At 38.0% G+C, this 18,593-nt stretch overlaps 1 protein-coding gene across 1 annotated transcript in view; it reads left to right on the top strand.

Annotated features, from left to right (window-relative positions):
• PHF20 (PHD finger protein 20) overlaps window positions 1-18,593 on the top strand; it is a 161,844-nt gene that overhangs the window by 63,930 nt on the left and 79,321 nt on the right. Inside the window, exons 9-11 of the mRNA XM_065414947.1 lie at window positions 2,038-2,217; window positions 3,068-3,244; window positions 15,701-15,979. Of these exons, the coding sequence (XP_065271019.1) occupies window positions 2,038-2,217; window positions 3,068-3,244; window positions 15,701-15,979 (636 nt within the window). The remainder of the gene's footprint in view (window positions 1-2,037; window positions 2,218-3,067; window positions 3,245-15,700; window positions 15,980-18,593) is intronic.

Below are 18,593 nucleotides of genomic sequence, written 5' to 3'. Positions count from 1 at the left end.
TCCCGGTAGCATCCAGACCCTGTCACTGGACACACTCAGTGATTACCAGGTAAGCTGTTCCCCAAGAGACAGTGTGTACACAGCTGGAAGGTTACAGCTCAGGATCAGGTCCTTTATAATAATACAGCACTGTAATCTACTTATGTGGTCACCAAATGAACTAGGGGTCACCAAATGAAATTAATAGGCAGCAGGTTTAAAACAAACAAAAGGAAGTATTCTCTTCTCTCTCCCCTCCCCCCCCGCCCCCAACCTGTGGAACTCCTTATTAGAAGAGGATGTGAAAGTCAAGACTGTAACAGGGTTCAAAAAAGCTCTAAGGTGCCACAAGTACTCCTGTTCTTTTTGCTAGATAAGTTCAGTAGCTAGGGGATAATCGGGATGGGCAGGGGGGATGGTGTCCTTAGCCTCTGTTTGCCAGAAACTTGGAATGGGTGACGGGATGGATCACTTGATGATTACCTGTTCTGTTAATTCCCTCTGGGGCACCTAGCATTGGCTGCTGTTGGAAGACAGGATATTGGGCTAGATGGACCTTTGGTCTGACCCAGTACTGCCGCTCTTATGTTCTTATGGTGAAAACATGTATAAAGAGAAAAGATTCACAGATATTCAAGTGAGTATAGAGTAAAAATAAAACACACGGTTACAAATAAAACTAAAGTAAAAACCCCCTTTCTGGAGACTAAAATGTCACATCCCCAACTTTTGTCTAAAGCAGTTTCTCTCCCTCAGTCTTTCTGCAGAGCTTGCTGGTTTTCAGTGAATCCAGGATTTATTCCTTCACAAGTCATCCCCCTCTGCCAATGGTGTTCCTCCATGAAATGAATAATGAGGTGTTGTCCTGGCACCCCCTGTTACAGTTCAGTAGACCTTTGAAATGCTTTCCTGTTGTTTGTTCTTCAGTGTGCTGGCGCCATGTTGAATTCACACACCCCTGCCAACCTCTGTTTCTGGTTGACTTGACATGGAAATGTAGCTCCCATTTTTTTTGGCTTGCTGTGCTTAATTTACATTTAACAGATAACTCTGCCTGCCTGCCTACTTGCCTGCATGGAAGGAACCTATTTCTTCCTTTGGTTACAGACTTTAACGTTTTTAATATTAGTAGGTATACATAATTTCTCCTGTAGTGTTAATACATACCCTTCACAATGATATTAATGATCAGTGTGTCAGCAGCTTTCATTTGATACCTTACGTGACATTCTTTATAGATAAATACATCACAGCAATGTGGTCGGTGTAATGAGTTTGGCCTGACAGGAGTTGCTGGCAGAACAGTGAACTTTTTGCCCGTTGGCTCTGAGGGGTTCTTAGGCTCATTCCTCATAAATAGCAGGAAGGACATTACGAGGGAAATTTACCTAGAGAAATGGACCAGGTTTTCTCACTTGTGCCAGTGGAAGTCCATCACCCCTCATCACTGCTTGATATCTTGAATTCTGAATTACGCACAGGAGATAAAACAAAGTAATTTATCCTTGAATTCAGTCAAAGTACATTTGGTGGTGATCTCAGCCCATCATGCACCTATAGACAGCCGTACAACCTTCTCCTAACCAACTGTGATCAAGTTCCTCAAAGGCCTGATTAAGATGTTGTCATTGGTCAAGGACCCTGTTGCTCCATGGGCCCTGAGTCTAGCTCTCTTGGCTTTAATGAGAGCACCCTTTGAACAGTTACCAAAAGGTTCCGTCTTGCATATGTAAATGAAAACTGTTTCTAGTCGCCATCACTTAATTGAGGAGAGTGCTGCAATCTTTATTCTCCAAAAGACTTGAAGCTCCCACCTACATTACATAAGATCACTGCTTAGGAGTCGCCAGCAGTGGAATATGCATATGGACAATCACTCAAAGGAGAATGGGAAGTTACTTACCTGTTTAGTAATCAGAACTCCAGTTATTGGAGGTAGAGGCATAAGTGATCTGCAGGTGTTAACCACATAACCAGTAGTACCTCATTGTCAAGCTCCAATGTTTTCATAATTGACAGCGTATTGCACAATGAAATTAAATTTATTATGCTGTTTAGCTCAGGAAAAGTTGAAAAACTCTCCAGACAGCAATGAAAGAGACCAAATTAGGAGACGATCATCAAGGTTGTCATCCAATGGTAGTCCTGAGATAATAAATACAGATCTTGTTACAACAACTTTTGCTGAAATTGGACCTTTGAAAGATCCAGCATCTAGTCCAAAGGAACCTGAGGAACGTAAGTACTTTGTTGTAATGGTATGCTCTTGGGTCATTATGAAGGAGAGTTGTTTAGTTGTGTTATAACTAATTACTAAGATGAAGTTTAAATGACTTCCACTTGCAAAGAAGATTGATAAAAGCTAAACATGAAATCAACTTTAAGTGCAGTTGATATATTAGAATTCACTTGAACTGGGGATAGATTGCCTAGATAATCCAGAGTAACCGTTTCTCTAAGATTTAAGGGATCCCTGTTGGAACTAGTTGAACCATATAGAATATTCATTTATTTATTCACTTACTAATTAGTTAATTACTATTGCACCCTAGGAACCCCCCCCCCGTCATAGACCAGCACCCCATTGTTAGGCCCTGAACGAACACTAAACAAAATGACACTGCGATTAATTGACAGCCCTAGTTTAAATACCTTGGTAGAGCCACTCCATTCTCTCCCCGACTTTCTCAGGAAATCCAGCCTATTAAACCCAATCGGGCTGTGTGGTCTTCTGGAATCACTGGATTTGATGAGGGGCATGGAATGGCGTTAATGTCACGCTCCCCATCAGTACCTGCCCTGGGCCAGGGAAGCTAATGATCCAACCAGTGGACCAAATTCAGTGATGAATACTGGTCATGTGCCACGTTGTGCATACGCTAAAAAGAACGCCTGGATGTGATATTCAAACACTAAGAGGGAAGGGAGTGGAGGTTTTGTTTCACACATTCCTATTATCCACCTAAAACAGAAAATGGTGAGACAAACGCATCTTCTTTTGCCTTAAGTCTTTTCCAGTATTTTGGCTATCTGATGTTTGTTTTTGTGTATTTTGCTCCCATAAACTCCTTTTTTCTTTTTCTTATAGTTCAGTTAGAAATTCCTGTTGAGTCTGACCAAAACGCCAGTGAACAAGCACCTCAAGCTTCTGGCGATGTATCACAGACCACACCGCTTGATGTGAACATCAGTTTAAAGGAAGAAAAATTTGATGACCGTGAACTCTCCTTTACGTCTACTGAAACCCAAGAGCCTTCTATTACAGGTTCAGATTTAGATTTAACAAATCTAAAATGTGATGCCTTCTTTGTATTTTTGTGTATTTATGATAGAACACTGGCACTAGGCACCTTTTTTTTCTTTTCAAACATTTCTCTATTACATGATTATTTACACACAAAAAAGGGGGGGGGAGATGGAAGCATTTGGATGAATGCTGGATAAAGGAAAAATACATACTTTATTATAGATTAACTTTGGGGTGGTTATGAACAATTTTCTGCAAACACAGTGGTAATTTTGCATTTCAAATGATTGGGTTTTAGCTATGTGAAAGGTAGGGTAACTCCACAGTCTCATATATGCAATAATCATACAATCTTGATTAATATATTTGTGTTTTGTGGTCCCAAATAAGATTAAACTGATGTTTAAAGTGATATTAATTTCTTCTATATATTTCCCCCCTTTTTTAAATGTCTGTAGGGGAGAGTTAAGGTCATTGGGGTATCCTAACTGCATTTCCACACTGTAATATGTATGGATTTCCTTAAGTTAACCTTACCTTTGAATTTTCTGGGGTTATAATTCTTCTTTGTGGGGATAATTGACATCTCTTTAATGTTTCTTTACCCTAAACATAATAATACATACTTTTGATCTTAACTCCATTTTAACATAGTTGTGTGGGATTTCTGTTGTTATATATTTTATAATTATTAGAATTTTCATACATAAACAGTAAATTAGAAGCCCCAAGAGAATGTCATGCTGTGAAAATTCCAGTTATTTGAAGATAGGAAATTTTGAAAATTAACTTTTAAGGCTTGATTCATCCATTCTTGCTAGTGTATGCCATTCTGAACTAGTGTAAAGCAGCCAGAGTATATTGAGCAGTTATACTGGATATACAGCTGCTTGACCTTGTTAGAGTAGTAGATTATACACACTTGATTCCCTCTCCCTCTTGCCCTTCTACGTCCCTTTGTACACATGCTCACAGTCCCTGTCCCTCCATTTCCCATCTCTGTTAAGTAGATCTGATGCAACAGGTAGATTTTTAAAAAACATTTTTCGGATTAAGGGTCATCTTTTGATGCTGTTCTTCATAACCAAAAGTTTCTTCACGAGTAGCTTTGGCACAAAATCTCCTTCAGAGAAATTCCTGAAGTTCCCTCTTTCAAAATGACTGCCATTTTCCACTGTTCTCAACTGATCCTCAGCTAGGATGGTCCCTGTTTCCCATTGTTCACAGTGGCAATGAAGCCAAACAACCTTCAGGGAAGATGCCCTCGGAACACTGTTAGGAACAGGTGAATTCGGTGGTGGCCATCTTTACTAAGGGTATCCTGTGGCCTCAGTCCTGTTCAAAGCAATGGTTGATCATGGCCATTTTGAAAGAGAACAATTTTTATTGTGTATCCCTGAAGGAGATTAGTAATCTTCAGCCTTTGACAAACTTTGTTATAAAAAATAATGGAAGGGAAAAATCCTACCTGTCACACCAGATCCACTCAATGTTCACCTCTCTGCCAATGTCTGTTGATAGACAATACATTAGAATTTATAAATCCTGAATGATCTTATTTGATAGAGTATTCAATTTCTTAAAGGACCCATTTTTAAATTAATTTTTATAAATTAGTTAATAGATTTACATGTAAATTCTTAGAAAATTAATTCTGCAAGTACTGTGATTTCAGTGGGTACAATATGCTCTATTCTTCATACATAAAGTGGTTGAACTTTAAGTGCAAATTCAGCCTGAACTATGGAGCTGCAGTTGATGCCTCCATATAATAATCATATGTTTTTGGATTATGGCATTCTCATATGTATAGTACTTAAATTATAGAATATAATTTAATAGATCTAGTGGCTAGCAAAAGAGTTAAAGGCAGGGTAATGTAATTAATGCAAATCAACATAGGCTTATGAAAAACACATCCTGTCACATTAACTAGATAGCTTTTTTTGATTGCAAGTTTGGTTGATAAAGGTAATAATGTTGATATACTATGAATTTGACTTGGTAACACATGGCATTTTGATTAAAAAACTGGAATTATATAAAATTAACATGGGACACGTTAAATGGATTAAAAACAGGCTAACATATAGGTCTCAAAATGTAATTCTAAATAGGGAATTGTCATTGAGCAGGTGTTTGCAGTCCTGTTGGAATTGGTTCTTGGCCTTATGCTATTTAACACTTTTTTTTTTTTTTTTTTAATCAATGACCTGGGAGAAAATATAAAATGATCACTGATAAAGGGTGCAGATGACACACCCATTGGGGGACTGGTAAATAATGAACAGGGTAAGTCACTGATCCAGAGTAATCTGGGTCACTTGGTAAACTGGGTGCAAGTAAATCATGTGTTTTAATATGGCAAAAATTTAAATGTATATGCCAAGGAACAAAGAATGTAGGCCATACTTACAGGTTGGGGGACTCAATCCTGGGAAGCAGTGACTCTGAAAAAGATTTGGCAATCGTGGTGAATAATCAGCATAAGCTCCCAGTGTGATGCTGTGGCCAAATAGAGTGTGTGTGATCCTGGGATGCATAAACAGGGGAATCTTGAGTAGGTGTAGAGAGCTTATTTTGCCTCTGTATTTGGCACTGGGGCAACCACTGCTGGAATATTGTATCCCTTTCTTGTGCCCATAGTTCAAGAAGGATGCTGATAAATTGGAGGGGATTCAGAGAAGAGCCACGAGAATGATTCAAGATTAGAAAACATGCCTTATAGCAGTAGACTCAAGGAGCTCAATCGACTTAGTTTAACAAAGAGAAGGTTACAGGGTGACTTGATTAATCTATAAATATCTACATGGGGAACAAATATTTAATAGTGGACTCTTCAGTCTAGCCGAGAAAGGTAAAACATGATCCAGTGGTTGGAAGTTGAGGCTAGACAAATTCAGACTGGAAATAAGGTGTTAATTTTTAACAGTGAGAGTAATTAATAATCGAAACAATTTATCCAGGTTTTGTGGTGGATTCTCCATTAGTGGCAATTTTTAACCCAAGATTGGATGTTTTTTCTAAAAGATCTGTTCTAGGAATTATTTTGGAGAAGATCTCTGCCCTGTATTATACAGTAGGCCAGATTAGATGATCACAACGGTCCCATCTGGCCTTTGAATCTATAACAGGGAAATGTTGTAAAACATTTGGATTAGCAGTTAATTTTAATAAAAAGCTAGAAAAGGGATATACCTTTCCTGGAAAGCTACCATGATGTAACCTTTGTATATTTATTTAGAAAGCAAAGTTTTTAAGTAGTTTCAAAAATGTTTGATTCCAAATAATTTTAAAAAGCATTTCAGTTTATAATAACGTTTGATCCAAAATTAGTAATAGAAATGTGTAGAGACTTAGACTACAAATAAATATCTTTGAAAACAAAGTAGCTGAAAATTAGTGTCTCCTTTAGTTACCTCTCAAGATCTGAATTCAGAGTTGTATTTCCTTTACAAGAGTTGAAGGCATCACTATACAGCAGTACAAAGAATACTTTTTCTTGTAATATTGTCAACTATTACAGTAGAAACAGACAACCCTGAGCTACCTTAACTCAGGTTCTGACGCCTTTTAAAATGTATTTATTTGTGATCTGTATGTCTACATGTTTGTTAATGATTTGGGATCTCAAACACTATCTTATATTAATTTTAGAAAAAATTCAAGTAATCCTTAGAATTAAAAATTAAAACAATTGCAAATATTTTCCTCCTTCACTTGCCTTCCAAGTCTTGAGTTCAGGATTCCACATGTGCCCTACAGTGGTCTGGATTCTGACATCTTTTACCACTTAGAACCCTCCTCCTGCTGAGGTGAGAAGGTGTTTGAGCTGGGATTGTATGGGGCTGGAAGAGGAAAAGGACAAAACAGGAGCTTTAGTTGAGTGTCTGTTGAAATTCCAAGAGGGAGTTTCTCAGGTTTGTAGTGCAAAGCTCTGTGAAGCATGCCTGTGGCTGCTGTCAGATGGAAGCTCTGCTTACTGCTTGCTATAGGGCACAATAGAAGAGTATAATGCTGGTGTGCAATCAAATATTAATGAATTCAAGTAACTGTAACCCTCCCTCACTTGCCCTTTTTCTCACATTTACAAACCTGCTTGGTCCCTTGCCTAGCAGAAGGGAAATCTGCAGGTAGCACATGACCCTGGAGCTCTGTAGTTTTGTTTTTGCCCATGTAGAGATGAGCTCTGGCTGTACATACATCTGTGAGAATTCTGTAGAAAACTGGCAGTGCCTTAATCATTTCAAGAGTCATAAGATAACTGATTTATTTAGATTACCAGACTGCAAATGGGAGCGCTTGCTCAGGCCTTGGCTATTCTAAAGAAACATAGAAGTTAATTTAGGGTATGAGACTGAGTGAACTATTGAAACTCTCTAAAGGCACAATAAATACAGTATATAACTGCACCATATGGTGGCTGTTTATATCTGGTGCATGGTGTACTTACTCGTCCCTACCTCAAAAATTCTGGTCTTCTCTTTGTGGTTTCTTTTCCTCTGACTCTGGTTCGGAGTCATTAAACATTGGTTGCTGGAAATCAGAGGTTTAGTTTTCTGGATTTGATATTTCATTTTTCACTTCTTCTAGTAAATATACATAATATAAAAATGTCAAGTATTTATAGATGGACATACACGAGATATGCTGAATGTAACTACACTGAGTTTGTTTTGATGATGTTTCACTGGAAAGATTTTAAGAATAGGAATCATTCACTTTTTTTCAAAGAGTAAGTGCTGTCAAAGTAAAAGTAAAACATGTATGATTTGATAATTTCATAGCATATTTAGTTATCATAGAAATGTAGGGCTGGAAGGGATCTCAAGTGGTAATGAATCCAGCCCCCTGTGCAGAAGCAGGACTAATTAAACCTAGCCCATCCCTGACAGATGTTTGTCCAAACTATTGTTAACCATGGAAGCCTATAAGTGGTTGTACTTATCTGAGAGCCACAGCCTCTGTTGATTTGACCAAAATAGATTTTCTGTGATTAAAAGTGTTAGTATTATTGATTACTATCAGTGAATGCAGCTAAGTCTGTAGCGTAACTGACTTGCATCCCATCACAGACTTGACTGCATGATATTCTCAGGAGAAATTGTCAATATATTCGCTTTAAATGAGAAACACATCAGCAGTAGGCAGTCCTGGGAGATATGGTTGAGATCCATCTTTTTCCCATCTGTCCTGGGTGCCAGAGTGCACATCCATCCCTCTCAGACCATTGCCCCCAAACTGTTATCTGATGAACAAGAAAAATTCTATCATTCCATAAACATACAGGTAGCCTGCATTGGGATGCAGTAAAATTACGATTGTGACAGTGGGGAGTGGCCAACTTACCTTGGTGTGTCTGCACCTGACTCTCATTGTCCCTTTTTATTTCCGTAGAGACTGACAGCTTCGTAAACCAATCTCAGAAGAACTTGTTCTTCTGCAAATTTAGGGCAGGCCTATTCTAGAAAGCTTTGGTAACGTAACTATGTCAGTCAGGGGTGTGATTTTTGCCAGCATCACTGTGCTGCTAAAAGCTCTAGTGTAGATGCAGTTACTTGTTATAAAAGTGCTTATACTGATGTAGCTGATGCCAGTCAGGGAACTGGAATATGCTATATCAGTGTAAGCACTTTTATATTGATACAACTGTTCCTTCACAAGGAACGTTTGCTGCTCAACTATATTGATACACCTCTACCCTGATATAACGCGACCCGATATAACACGAATTCGGATATAACGTGGTAAAGCAGCGCTCCGGGGGGGTGGGGCTGCGTGCTCCGGCGGATCAAAGCAAGTTCGATATAACGTGGTTTCACCTATAACACGATAAATTTTTTGGCTCCCGAGGACAGCGTTATATCGGGGTAGAGGTGTATAGTTAAACTGGCAGAACTATCTAGTGGAGACTAGACCTTAGGAATCAGCTTCTTTGCTTGTAAAACCTGCACTCCAGGTCGTAACCAGGTTCCTCTCTCTCCTCTTCCGCCCTCATTTGTCTTTAAAAGGTTAATGAAAACTTCTTGGTTTTAAATATGCATTGTTCTAGCTGTATGCCTGGTTTATCTTGTGCTGACTCTGTGTCTGTCTATTCTTGTCTCTCAAACAGGGGTTGTATCATTGGAGATGAAAGCAAAAAAAGGTGCTTTGTGTGGTTTTAAAGCTGAATTGATTCATTCCATGAATGAATCATCCAAATACCTTAAATGACCAAATAGGAAAGTCTCTTCAGCTATTTGTTTTTGAGTGTCCGCAGACTGCCTTTAGTATTGTTTGCATGCTCTTAAATGGGCAATATAAGATCCTGGAAATTGGAGATGGAAATGACCTACCATCTCAGGAAAATGGAGCATTCTTCCCTATTATTTTCATCTATTGTTTATGCAGCTTAGTTCTAAAGTCACAAGGAATAGAATTTCCATCTCTTCCTTTTGGGAGAATATTCCAAAGTCAAGTAGAATGACTTGCCTTCATTTTTATCCTTGGCTGTGTGTGGTGTTGGTGCTGCATGTTAGTTGTGAGATTGTTGTGTAATTTGCATGCAGCACACACAAAAAATCTGCATATGTGTGAACATTAACAATAACTTTTAAACATAAAACTGTTTAAAAATTGGTGTCTTCTCTCTTACCTGCTGAGAGTTGAGTTCAAGATTCGGTTTGTGCCACAACTATCTAAAAACATGACACACTGCACTGTTTAGCATTGCTAAGCAATTCAAAATGTGCATCTGTTGTAATACTTTTCATTACTTGTTAGGATTTTAATATATACCTTCATGTATAGTATGTTTAACAGGGGCGAAATATTGCTTTATGGAACTTAAATTTTAAATTTCCGGAAGTTTTGGTTAAATTTTCAACAATAGTGTTGCATGTGGCTGTTTTATATTTATATATATATATATATATATTTTTCAAATTTTAAAGGATAACAGTAATATTCTGCTACTGTATTTGAATTCTTAAAAAATGATGAGGAAAAAAGATTAAAGATTACTGGTACAGTAGATTTCCACCCTGTGGATCTCATGCTTCTGTGGGGTGACCGAACGGTTGATGGGAATTAACTCAGTCAAGAGGCATTCTAACTAATAGGATGTGAGCCAGACTGTTCATCAGCTGTTCTGACAGCTAGTACCTGTTTTCTCTTCTGTCTGCGAACAGGCTCAAAATCACTCCACAGCTACTCTTGGTGCTTGGCTCCTCAAGGGCGTGCTTGATACTTAGAAGTTGGTTTCTGATTTTAAAAATGCCTCCTATGCTTTCCGTGATTCTGCTGTGAAGTTCCTAGTGTTGTTTTCTAAGATTATGCTTGAAGTGTGCTAGTTTGGACATGCATCAAGGTTTCAGTCTACATAGGACTTGTGACCACTTTTTCTAAACTTTGTAGTCATTTCATCCTTGGTTTTCAGGTAAGGAGAAGCAGCCTAGTCCCTTCAAATGCAGAAAATGTTTTCCTCCAGTTGACAGGACTGCTGCATATCCTGCAGCTGCATGGGTCATGATTCCTCCCAAGGCACCATAAAAGTTGTCAACTCAAGCCAGTGAATACGGGCAAGCATCATGCCGCCTGGCTGCTCTAGAAAAGAGTAGTCAAACAAAGCTTTTGCCTCAGCCAGCGGCTTTGCACTGGAGACTGGCATTTTGACAAGTCATTAGCTATAGGTCCAAGAGAACCATTTCAGTATCTTCAAAGTTCCACTTTTAGAGTTGAAGGGCTGAATCCACCTCTTGATCTGAAGGGGGAGGCTTTAAATTGCCTCATCTCCCTAGCTCTGAAGCATGTGTTGAAGTTTGCACTGGTTGTGCACTCTGTGCTTGCATGTTAGATCTTTCAATGTGTTCTGTGTATTCCAGTTCCTCTATCGTTTTAATACTGGCACAGGTGAAGCAAATGTATGGGCTATGTGGCTCGGTTTACCCTCATAACTTTAGGTGTAATTGGTGTCTCAGATGCTGTTTGCAATGGGTCAAGTAATCTTGTATGCCCAAAGGCTGCTCAGAGCTTTGTGAACTGAGAAGAGCTCACTAAATTGAGGACTTTGACATTTTTACTCCAGACAGCAACATCTTTAGTGCAGTGGGTTCTGGAAACATTGAAGGTGCTAGAAAGAGGTACAATACGTAAGTAATGCAATCAGAGTAGTTTTCAAATCCTGGTTTCACAGGCTTAATTTTTAATAAGGCCTTGTCTATGCTACACAGTTTTGTCGGTAAAAGGTAGCTTTTGCCAACAAAACAGTGGAGGTGTACAAAACTACTTTTGGTGGCAAAACAAAACCACCTTGCCAAGAGGCATAAAGCTTTTTGTGGCAAAGTTAAAATGACAAAGCATCAGTGTAGACGCCACCATTCATTATGTTGACATAACTGGCCTCTGCCCGTATCCCACAATGCCCACCATGACCGCTCTGCTCTGTATTTAGAACTTGGCTTCCCTGCAGGCATGTACCCCTCCCCTTTCAAAGCTCTGGGAAGCTTTGACATTTCTCAGTGTGAAGAGCTCTGTGAGCTGTACCTGCCCCCATGAGACATTACAAAGCCTTCCCAAAGCATCCTGCAGCCAGTTGTGCAGTGGGATAGCTACCCACAGTGCACTGTTCTGTGTCAATGCAAGAGCTGCTAGTGTAGATATGCTCTGCGGACACAAAGAGCATAGTGTGGACATGCAACAGCGGGTTTAATTAAAGTGGCATAACTTTTGTCAACAAAACTCTAGCGCAGACATGGCCTCAGTTTTGAAAACTGGGAAAGTTCCAGAGGAGTAGAAGAAAGCCGTGTCATACCAATTTTAAAAGAATAAACAGAATAACCCATGTAACTGAAGATTTTGTCTTCTGAAGATACATGAAGCTTGTAGAATGAGTGGTCCGTGGGTGGGTGAGAGGTAGAGTTCCGAAGAGTTGATTATCTTTCTCCTATTTGTATGAAAAGTAATTTAAGGATAAACAGTTACTGACTCTCAGGAAGTCTGCATGCTTTAGCTTGCGCCCTCTATTGGTTATTACCCTAACAGCTTAGCTGAAAGTTCTAAATCAAATAGGATCCCTCACAATCCAGAGGTTTAAGATACGTATGATTTATGGATTGGTGATCTGGGGCAGAAGGCCAGAATTATGGTAAGTAATTTTCTCTTTCAGCATTCTGAGAACCCCAAAATAAATGGTGGGATACATAGAGGGCTCACACTGATAGACCTCAATATTCACAAGAAATTGCTTGTTTGCAATATTGAGTTCTCCTCCTCCCCCCCCCCCACCCCTTAGTGCTCCAGAAAAAGGTGGAACCTCTGAAAGTTCATTGCTGGTATGTCCTCAGTAAAAAGTACCTCACTGTCCCCAAATTGGGTAATTCTGTTAATAGCTAGTGCATGTGACCAAGAATCACAGTATCAAGGTCCAGTTTTTCCTGGGCTGTTGTGGGAGAGGAGGAGCTTCCCCCTTCCACCTCTGTACACTTTCCTTTCCTACCATCAAGCTTGGGAGAGATTGTGCTTCCTTGGGGTACAATTTCTTCCCAAGGTCTTCCTGGGTAGAACAGTCGCACACCAACTTTATATTAATTCCCATGAGCAGAGAATTCCATGTGGGCATTATCGTATGAAGGGGGAAAAGTGCCTCTATGTCGTGGTAACCTAAACTTTGTAGTTCGAAATTCAGGCATGTCTGTGTATTTCCTATTGTTGCCCTAGAGTTTGAATAGATTCCTTTGTGCCCATTGCAGTAAGCCAGGGGTTCTCAAACTGGGGGTCGGGTCCCCTCAGGGGGTCATGAGGTTATTATGTGGGGGGTCGTGAGCTGTCAGTCTCTACCCAAACCCCGCTTTGCCTCCGGCATTTATAATGGTGTTAAATATATTTTAAAAGTATTTTTAATTTATAAGGGGGCTTGCTATGTGAAAGGGGTCACCAGTACAAAAGTTTGAGAATCACTGCAGTAAGCTCTCCCTTCCTTTCTCTCTCCTGTTTCCAGCCCATCCTCAATTCCTCTGTTGCCTCCTCTTCTCCAAACTTCAGTTTATCAGATCAGTTAGAAGCTATTCTCTGTACCTTTGCAAGAATTTGTACATCTCTGTGGAAGAAAGATACACCAAGCTTGGATACAGGACACCTGACGGGGTCTAATCATGACAATTGTACAATAGTATTCCTTGTCATCTTCATATTTCTTTTGTTGAAGCCTGAGACCCCATTGGTACTCCTTGCTGCAATTGAATGTTTTCCCATCTCCATGTTACTTCTAAATTGAATCAAATTTCCTTCCACTTCCATTATATGTTTCATTCTTTATTAATACAATATTTTAGGTTTTGGGGTTGGCAGATTTTGCCATCCCAATAGCATGGCCCTGTTTAGGTTTGTTGAAATTATCAAAATGATTTGAAATCACTCACTGTCAGGAAATTCTTACTGACACCAGGCCTAAATTTTGCCTTTCTTAATTTTTTCTTCCCCTTTCTCCTTGTTATTTCCCCCATGTACAACCCTAAAAAAATTCCTCTTCGTTCTTGTTGTTCGCTCCCAGTAAGTAAATGTAGATTGTTAAATCGCTCCACTTTTCTCTTAGGCAACCTGCTGTGTATGTATAAGCTCTCCTACTTTCCCCAGGAATCAGTCTGTCTAGCACTATTGAGTACTTCTGTTGCTTTTCTCTTTGAACTCCTTCAGGTTTGTCAGTTTCTTTCAGACAGAGTAGTACCCCAAACTGAATGCATTTCAGATGCAGTCGCACCAGAACAGTTTACTTTCCTGCTCCATGATGCCTCTGTGTATTTAGCCCTAAATTGCATTGGCCATTTTTGTTATCTTGTATTAAAAATATTTATCAAAATTGCTATTTGCTCTTATGCCTAGCTCATCTTGGCAATACGGCTTCCTAGCTTCCTCCCTCCAAGTGACTGCTGTCAGGTTTTTTTTCAGATTATTTCCCCCCACTCTTTTCTGACCACATTTGTTATCTCTCATGGCTTTGTATTAATTCTGTGTCCTTGTTGGTGTTTTCAACTCCTCCCAATTTAATGTGATTTTTTTTTTTCATTAACAGGCTACTTACTTCCATTTCCAGTTCTTTGAACTTGCTAGCTCTGGGTCCTTCCAGATACTTCCCCTCCCCTAACTCGAGATACCATGATTTAATATCCTTTTGTGGAGTTTTTTGTGATAAAGTATTTGTTTTATCCAAATGATTTACTAAAATCTAAATATGCAACATGAACTGCAGTGCCTTTATTCACTAACTTTGCGCTTCTGTTTAAAAAGAAACAAAAACAAACCCACAACATTGTCCCTAGAAAAAATTATTCTTTACAAACTCATGTTATTTTTCATATTATTCCATTAGCCTCTAGATATTTAGTGATTTATCTTACTAGTGATGCAAGTTAGATTTATGTGATGGTTATTGCCAGGATCATTCTTCTCTTTTTTTTAAATTGTTCTATGTTGGCGTTTCTCCAATTTTCTGGTAATCTTCCCATTTGAACAATTTTTTTAGGTATAGTTGTCAGCACCCTAGGAAGTTCAGACTGTTTTTTTTTTTTTTGTTAATCAAAATGTTTCTTTCAAGAATACAGTAATTCCCATCAAAAACATAAGTGAAAATGTTTGGAACCTTAGAAGAGGTAGGAATAAATCTATTTAGTTCATCTTCTGGCCAATGTAGCAATGTTCTGTAGACTATATTCTCTTATTCCAGGCCAGTTTGAAGACTTGAACAAAGTTTTTTCCAGCAGCGCTATTGAGAAATGAATATGTAGTCTAATAAATCTCTGAGTAGGAAATGTTTCTTGAAATTCATCCTAAGTATGCCTTTGCTTAATGTCATGCCTTCACGTTTACTGAACTTTTTAAAGTTCTTTTGTTAATAAATCTAATTTACTTGAAGGACAGCTCTGACTTTTCCCTTACTGTAGCAGCACTCCACAGCTCTTAACTTTAACAGATATTTATAGTTGGATCTGACATCAGGAAATCCTGATGCCCAATCAGTTATATGTTAGTAAGCAAAAAATGTTTCTCTTGACCAGTGCTCTCTAATATAAGATACCAATGTTTAAAGAAGCTTGATAGAATGTGCTATTATTGTTTTAAGTGAAACATGTAGTGTTCATGCTGCTTCCATAGTGGACAGCATCACTGTACTACTGTTGTGCTACAGGCTTCAGTTAAGCAAAATCTCTATAATGTAATATATTATGTTCCCTATTACAATAGCAATTGGTTAATAAACATTTTTATGGAGATTTTAGTAGTAGTTACATCAAACCACAGTAAGGAAAACAGTCTCAGGTTAGTCCCTGTCTAGGCTGTTGATCTCAAAAGCCGCTAATAGCAACAATACTTTTTGTTTCATAGCTAATATAGTATTTTATGTTTAAATACATGTTAGTTTCTTAATTTTTTTAAGTTTAGAGAATCATATGATAAATATAGCAAAAGCATGGGGGATTCTTATTTGTTTTGTCCTTACAGTAACAAAAACTTTTAAGAGAACACATGATTTTATTGCTTCAAAAGCTGCGACTGTTGACCAAGATCACAAGTTTAGATGCAAGCTCTTGGACTGTTCAAAATCATTCCGCAAAGCCAAGTTGCTACATTATCATATGAAATATTTTCATGGAGTGGAGAAGGCACCAGAACCACAGCAGAGTCCAGTACAAAGAAATATTCAAACACGAGGTTTTTTGGCTTCTGAAAAAGCCAAACAAAGAAGTTTAAACAGAAGGCGGACTACCTCTGGTTCATTGTGTAAGTATGTTGGCTATCTCTTCATTTTTAAAGAGCATTCTAGTATCTAGAATGAAAAGGAAAATTAGTGGAAAACATTTCAGTTATATGATAGATATTAGGCAAAGAAGGGTCCTTTGGGTTCATCTTCTTATTCTTCTATGTATCTCCCTGAATTGAGAAATCTTATTTAGAAACATAAATACAAATGGTATAATGTAACAATATCATTTCGAGATTAGAGAAGATGATAAAACTCACTCTGAGCTGATTCCCTCCTCCAGAAACTGACCAAGTTACTTAATGAACTGATTTATCCTAGCAGCTTCTTATGCTCCCCTTCAGCAATTTATTCCACTATTAAACCTTTGTGTGTTTAAAAAAGAAAAAATTCACCTAAAATACTGGAATCCTTTCATTTTATTTTTGCTTGGCAATGTCCTTCTTCCTCAAACAATACTCTCAGAAGAGGAAAGGACAAGAGAAGTTCTTCCATCAACCAGTCTAAACATCTAACTCATTTCTTTCTCACTCTTTCACTCTCCTCATTCAGAAGAAGGGATAAAAGTAACTAAAAGTCCAATCTCACTTGTGATTTTTGTGATTCTTGTTAGAGTTCCATCAGCAGCTTAAAAGCAAGCAATTTAAGCCGCTGGTGAAACTCTGACAAGAATCCTGTTATGCATGACTACAGGTGTAGGAGTTGAGTTCTTGTGAAAGAATTTTGTATAATTTACTTGAGTAGAAGAGGGGGAAAAATCAGGGCATGGGAAAATGCAGGATTCTCATTAGGTGACACCCACCTGTACTTTTCAAAACAGAATCTTATTGGTTGTCTTCTGCTTTACATTTTTGTTGTTTGCTGTGCCTTCCTTCAACACTGTGCTCACTAGAATTATGCATGATATTCTAGATAAAATCTTCCTAGTGTCTTATGTAATGCCAGAGTAATATTTTAGATTTCTATTCTGTATTCTCGTGTCTTACAACCTTGTTGTTTGAAACAGATATTCTTATTTTACTTTAGTGGGCTATTTTTTTTTCTGTATTTTAGTTCCATTTAAACAGACGTTTTTATGGATTTTCTTCTGCTCTTAGCCCGTATTTGTAAAATAATTTTTTCAAAATATATCTTCTTGTGCCACATTATAGTGCATAGGGATAAAGACAAGACTACAGTGTTTACCTAAATTCTCAATTTCTTGGCTTTTCTTAGTTTAAAATCTCAAACTTTAATGTTGCATTAACATTTTGTATAAATAATTATTTTATACAATTAAATAATATAACTTGCAAAATTTTTGTGTAACTAATTAAAAAGTAGCAGCTAGTTATTTTAAGCCAGAATTAAAGCAAGATGTATATAGCTTTAAACACACCCTTACTATGATCTCTAGTTTATCTTAATGTATTATCCTTGCAAAGACAATGGTTCCTCATTTGAGAGGCTACCTCTCCTGTTCATATACCACTTACCTACCTGAAAGTAGTTTTTAATATCCTACAAAACTAAAAATCCTACATTCCAAGTAGTTTTACAGTTTCCCCCCCCCCCCCCAAAAGAATATTTAAAATAAATTGGACTAAAAGTGTAGGCAGAATTTTTCTTAAATGAGTTAGTGGGGAATGCGTTTAACTACCCGCTATAGTTTTACTATACATAACATTTAAATCAAGCTAAATAAGTATTGGCAGAAAAAATATTGTGGAGAACTGCTAATGCTTAAGAGAGTGATCGAGATGGGCTTCTTCTCCTTCCTGTCTTGTCTGTGTCTGTGATTGTTCCTACTTTATATGATCTGGTTCTGAGCTGCATTTCTAGTTCTTTTAATCATTTCATCTATAGAAATTCTAGTCTACTTTTTGTAATATCACTTGCTTCCTCCTTGGTCATCCCAGCCTCTGAGAACTTGATGTCCTCTCATGTTATTCTTGAGGGAAAGTAAAGGCCATATCTTGTGTATCCAAATGCCTGAGGAATGAAAACTTCAGTGCTACTGCATAGTTTGATCTGAACTAGAATTTATACCTCTGAGTAAAGGACCAATTTATTTTAACACAAGCTATTTTAAATCCTTTCCATGACAGCTGTCCTGATACCAGAAATAATATAAAAATGAAGTGTTATTTTAAAATAGGATACATTCTGAGGCTTACTCATCCTGCATTTCAGCTTCTCATATTGTCCTATTTTGTGCTTCACATTACAAACTTTCAAACTCCCTTTTCATTACCTGTCTTAATTTGTCTGCTACTAAAGATTTTTTTTTCATGTTGAGTGCTATGCAGTTTTGGAAAAACTCATTTGGACCAATTGTATTTTTAGTGATTATATTTTGAAGTTTCTGTATTGCAGTGCAGGAACTCATAGCCTTTTAAGGGCTTCTGGTAGTGCTTTATTGAATTAAGCTGGCAAAACAGACCATTTTTCATTCAGAGGTTTTGAATCTTTATTCAGTTCTTCACGTGCTTTTCAGGCACAAAAGCCCGTTTTTGTTTGTTTGTTTTGTTGTTGTTTTTTAAAAAGCAAAACTGCTGTAATTCTGCCATAGTGGGAGAAGCAGGCCACAAAAAGACCATTTAGGGGAACTCAATCTCTGCATACTAGGGAGCAATACAGAGGCAATTTTTGTGG

The sequence above is a fragment of the Emys orbicularis genome, chromosome 12 (assembly GCF_028017835.1).
Source record: "Emys orbicularis isolate rEmyOrb1 chromosome 12, rEmyOrb1.hap1, whole genome shotgun sequence".
In the NCBI taxonomy this organism is placed as follows: domain Eukaryota; kingdom Metazoa; phylum Chordata; order Testudines; family Emydidae; genus Emys; species Emys orbicularis.
This window is presented reverse-complemented; position numbering and strand designations above follow the sequence as displayed.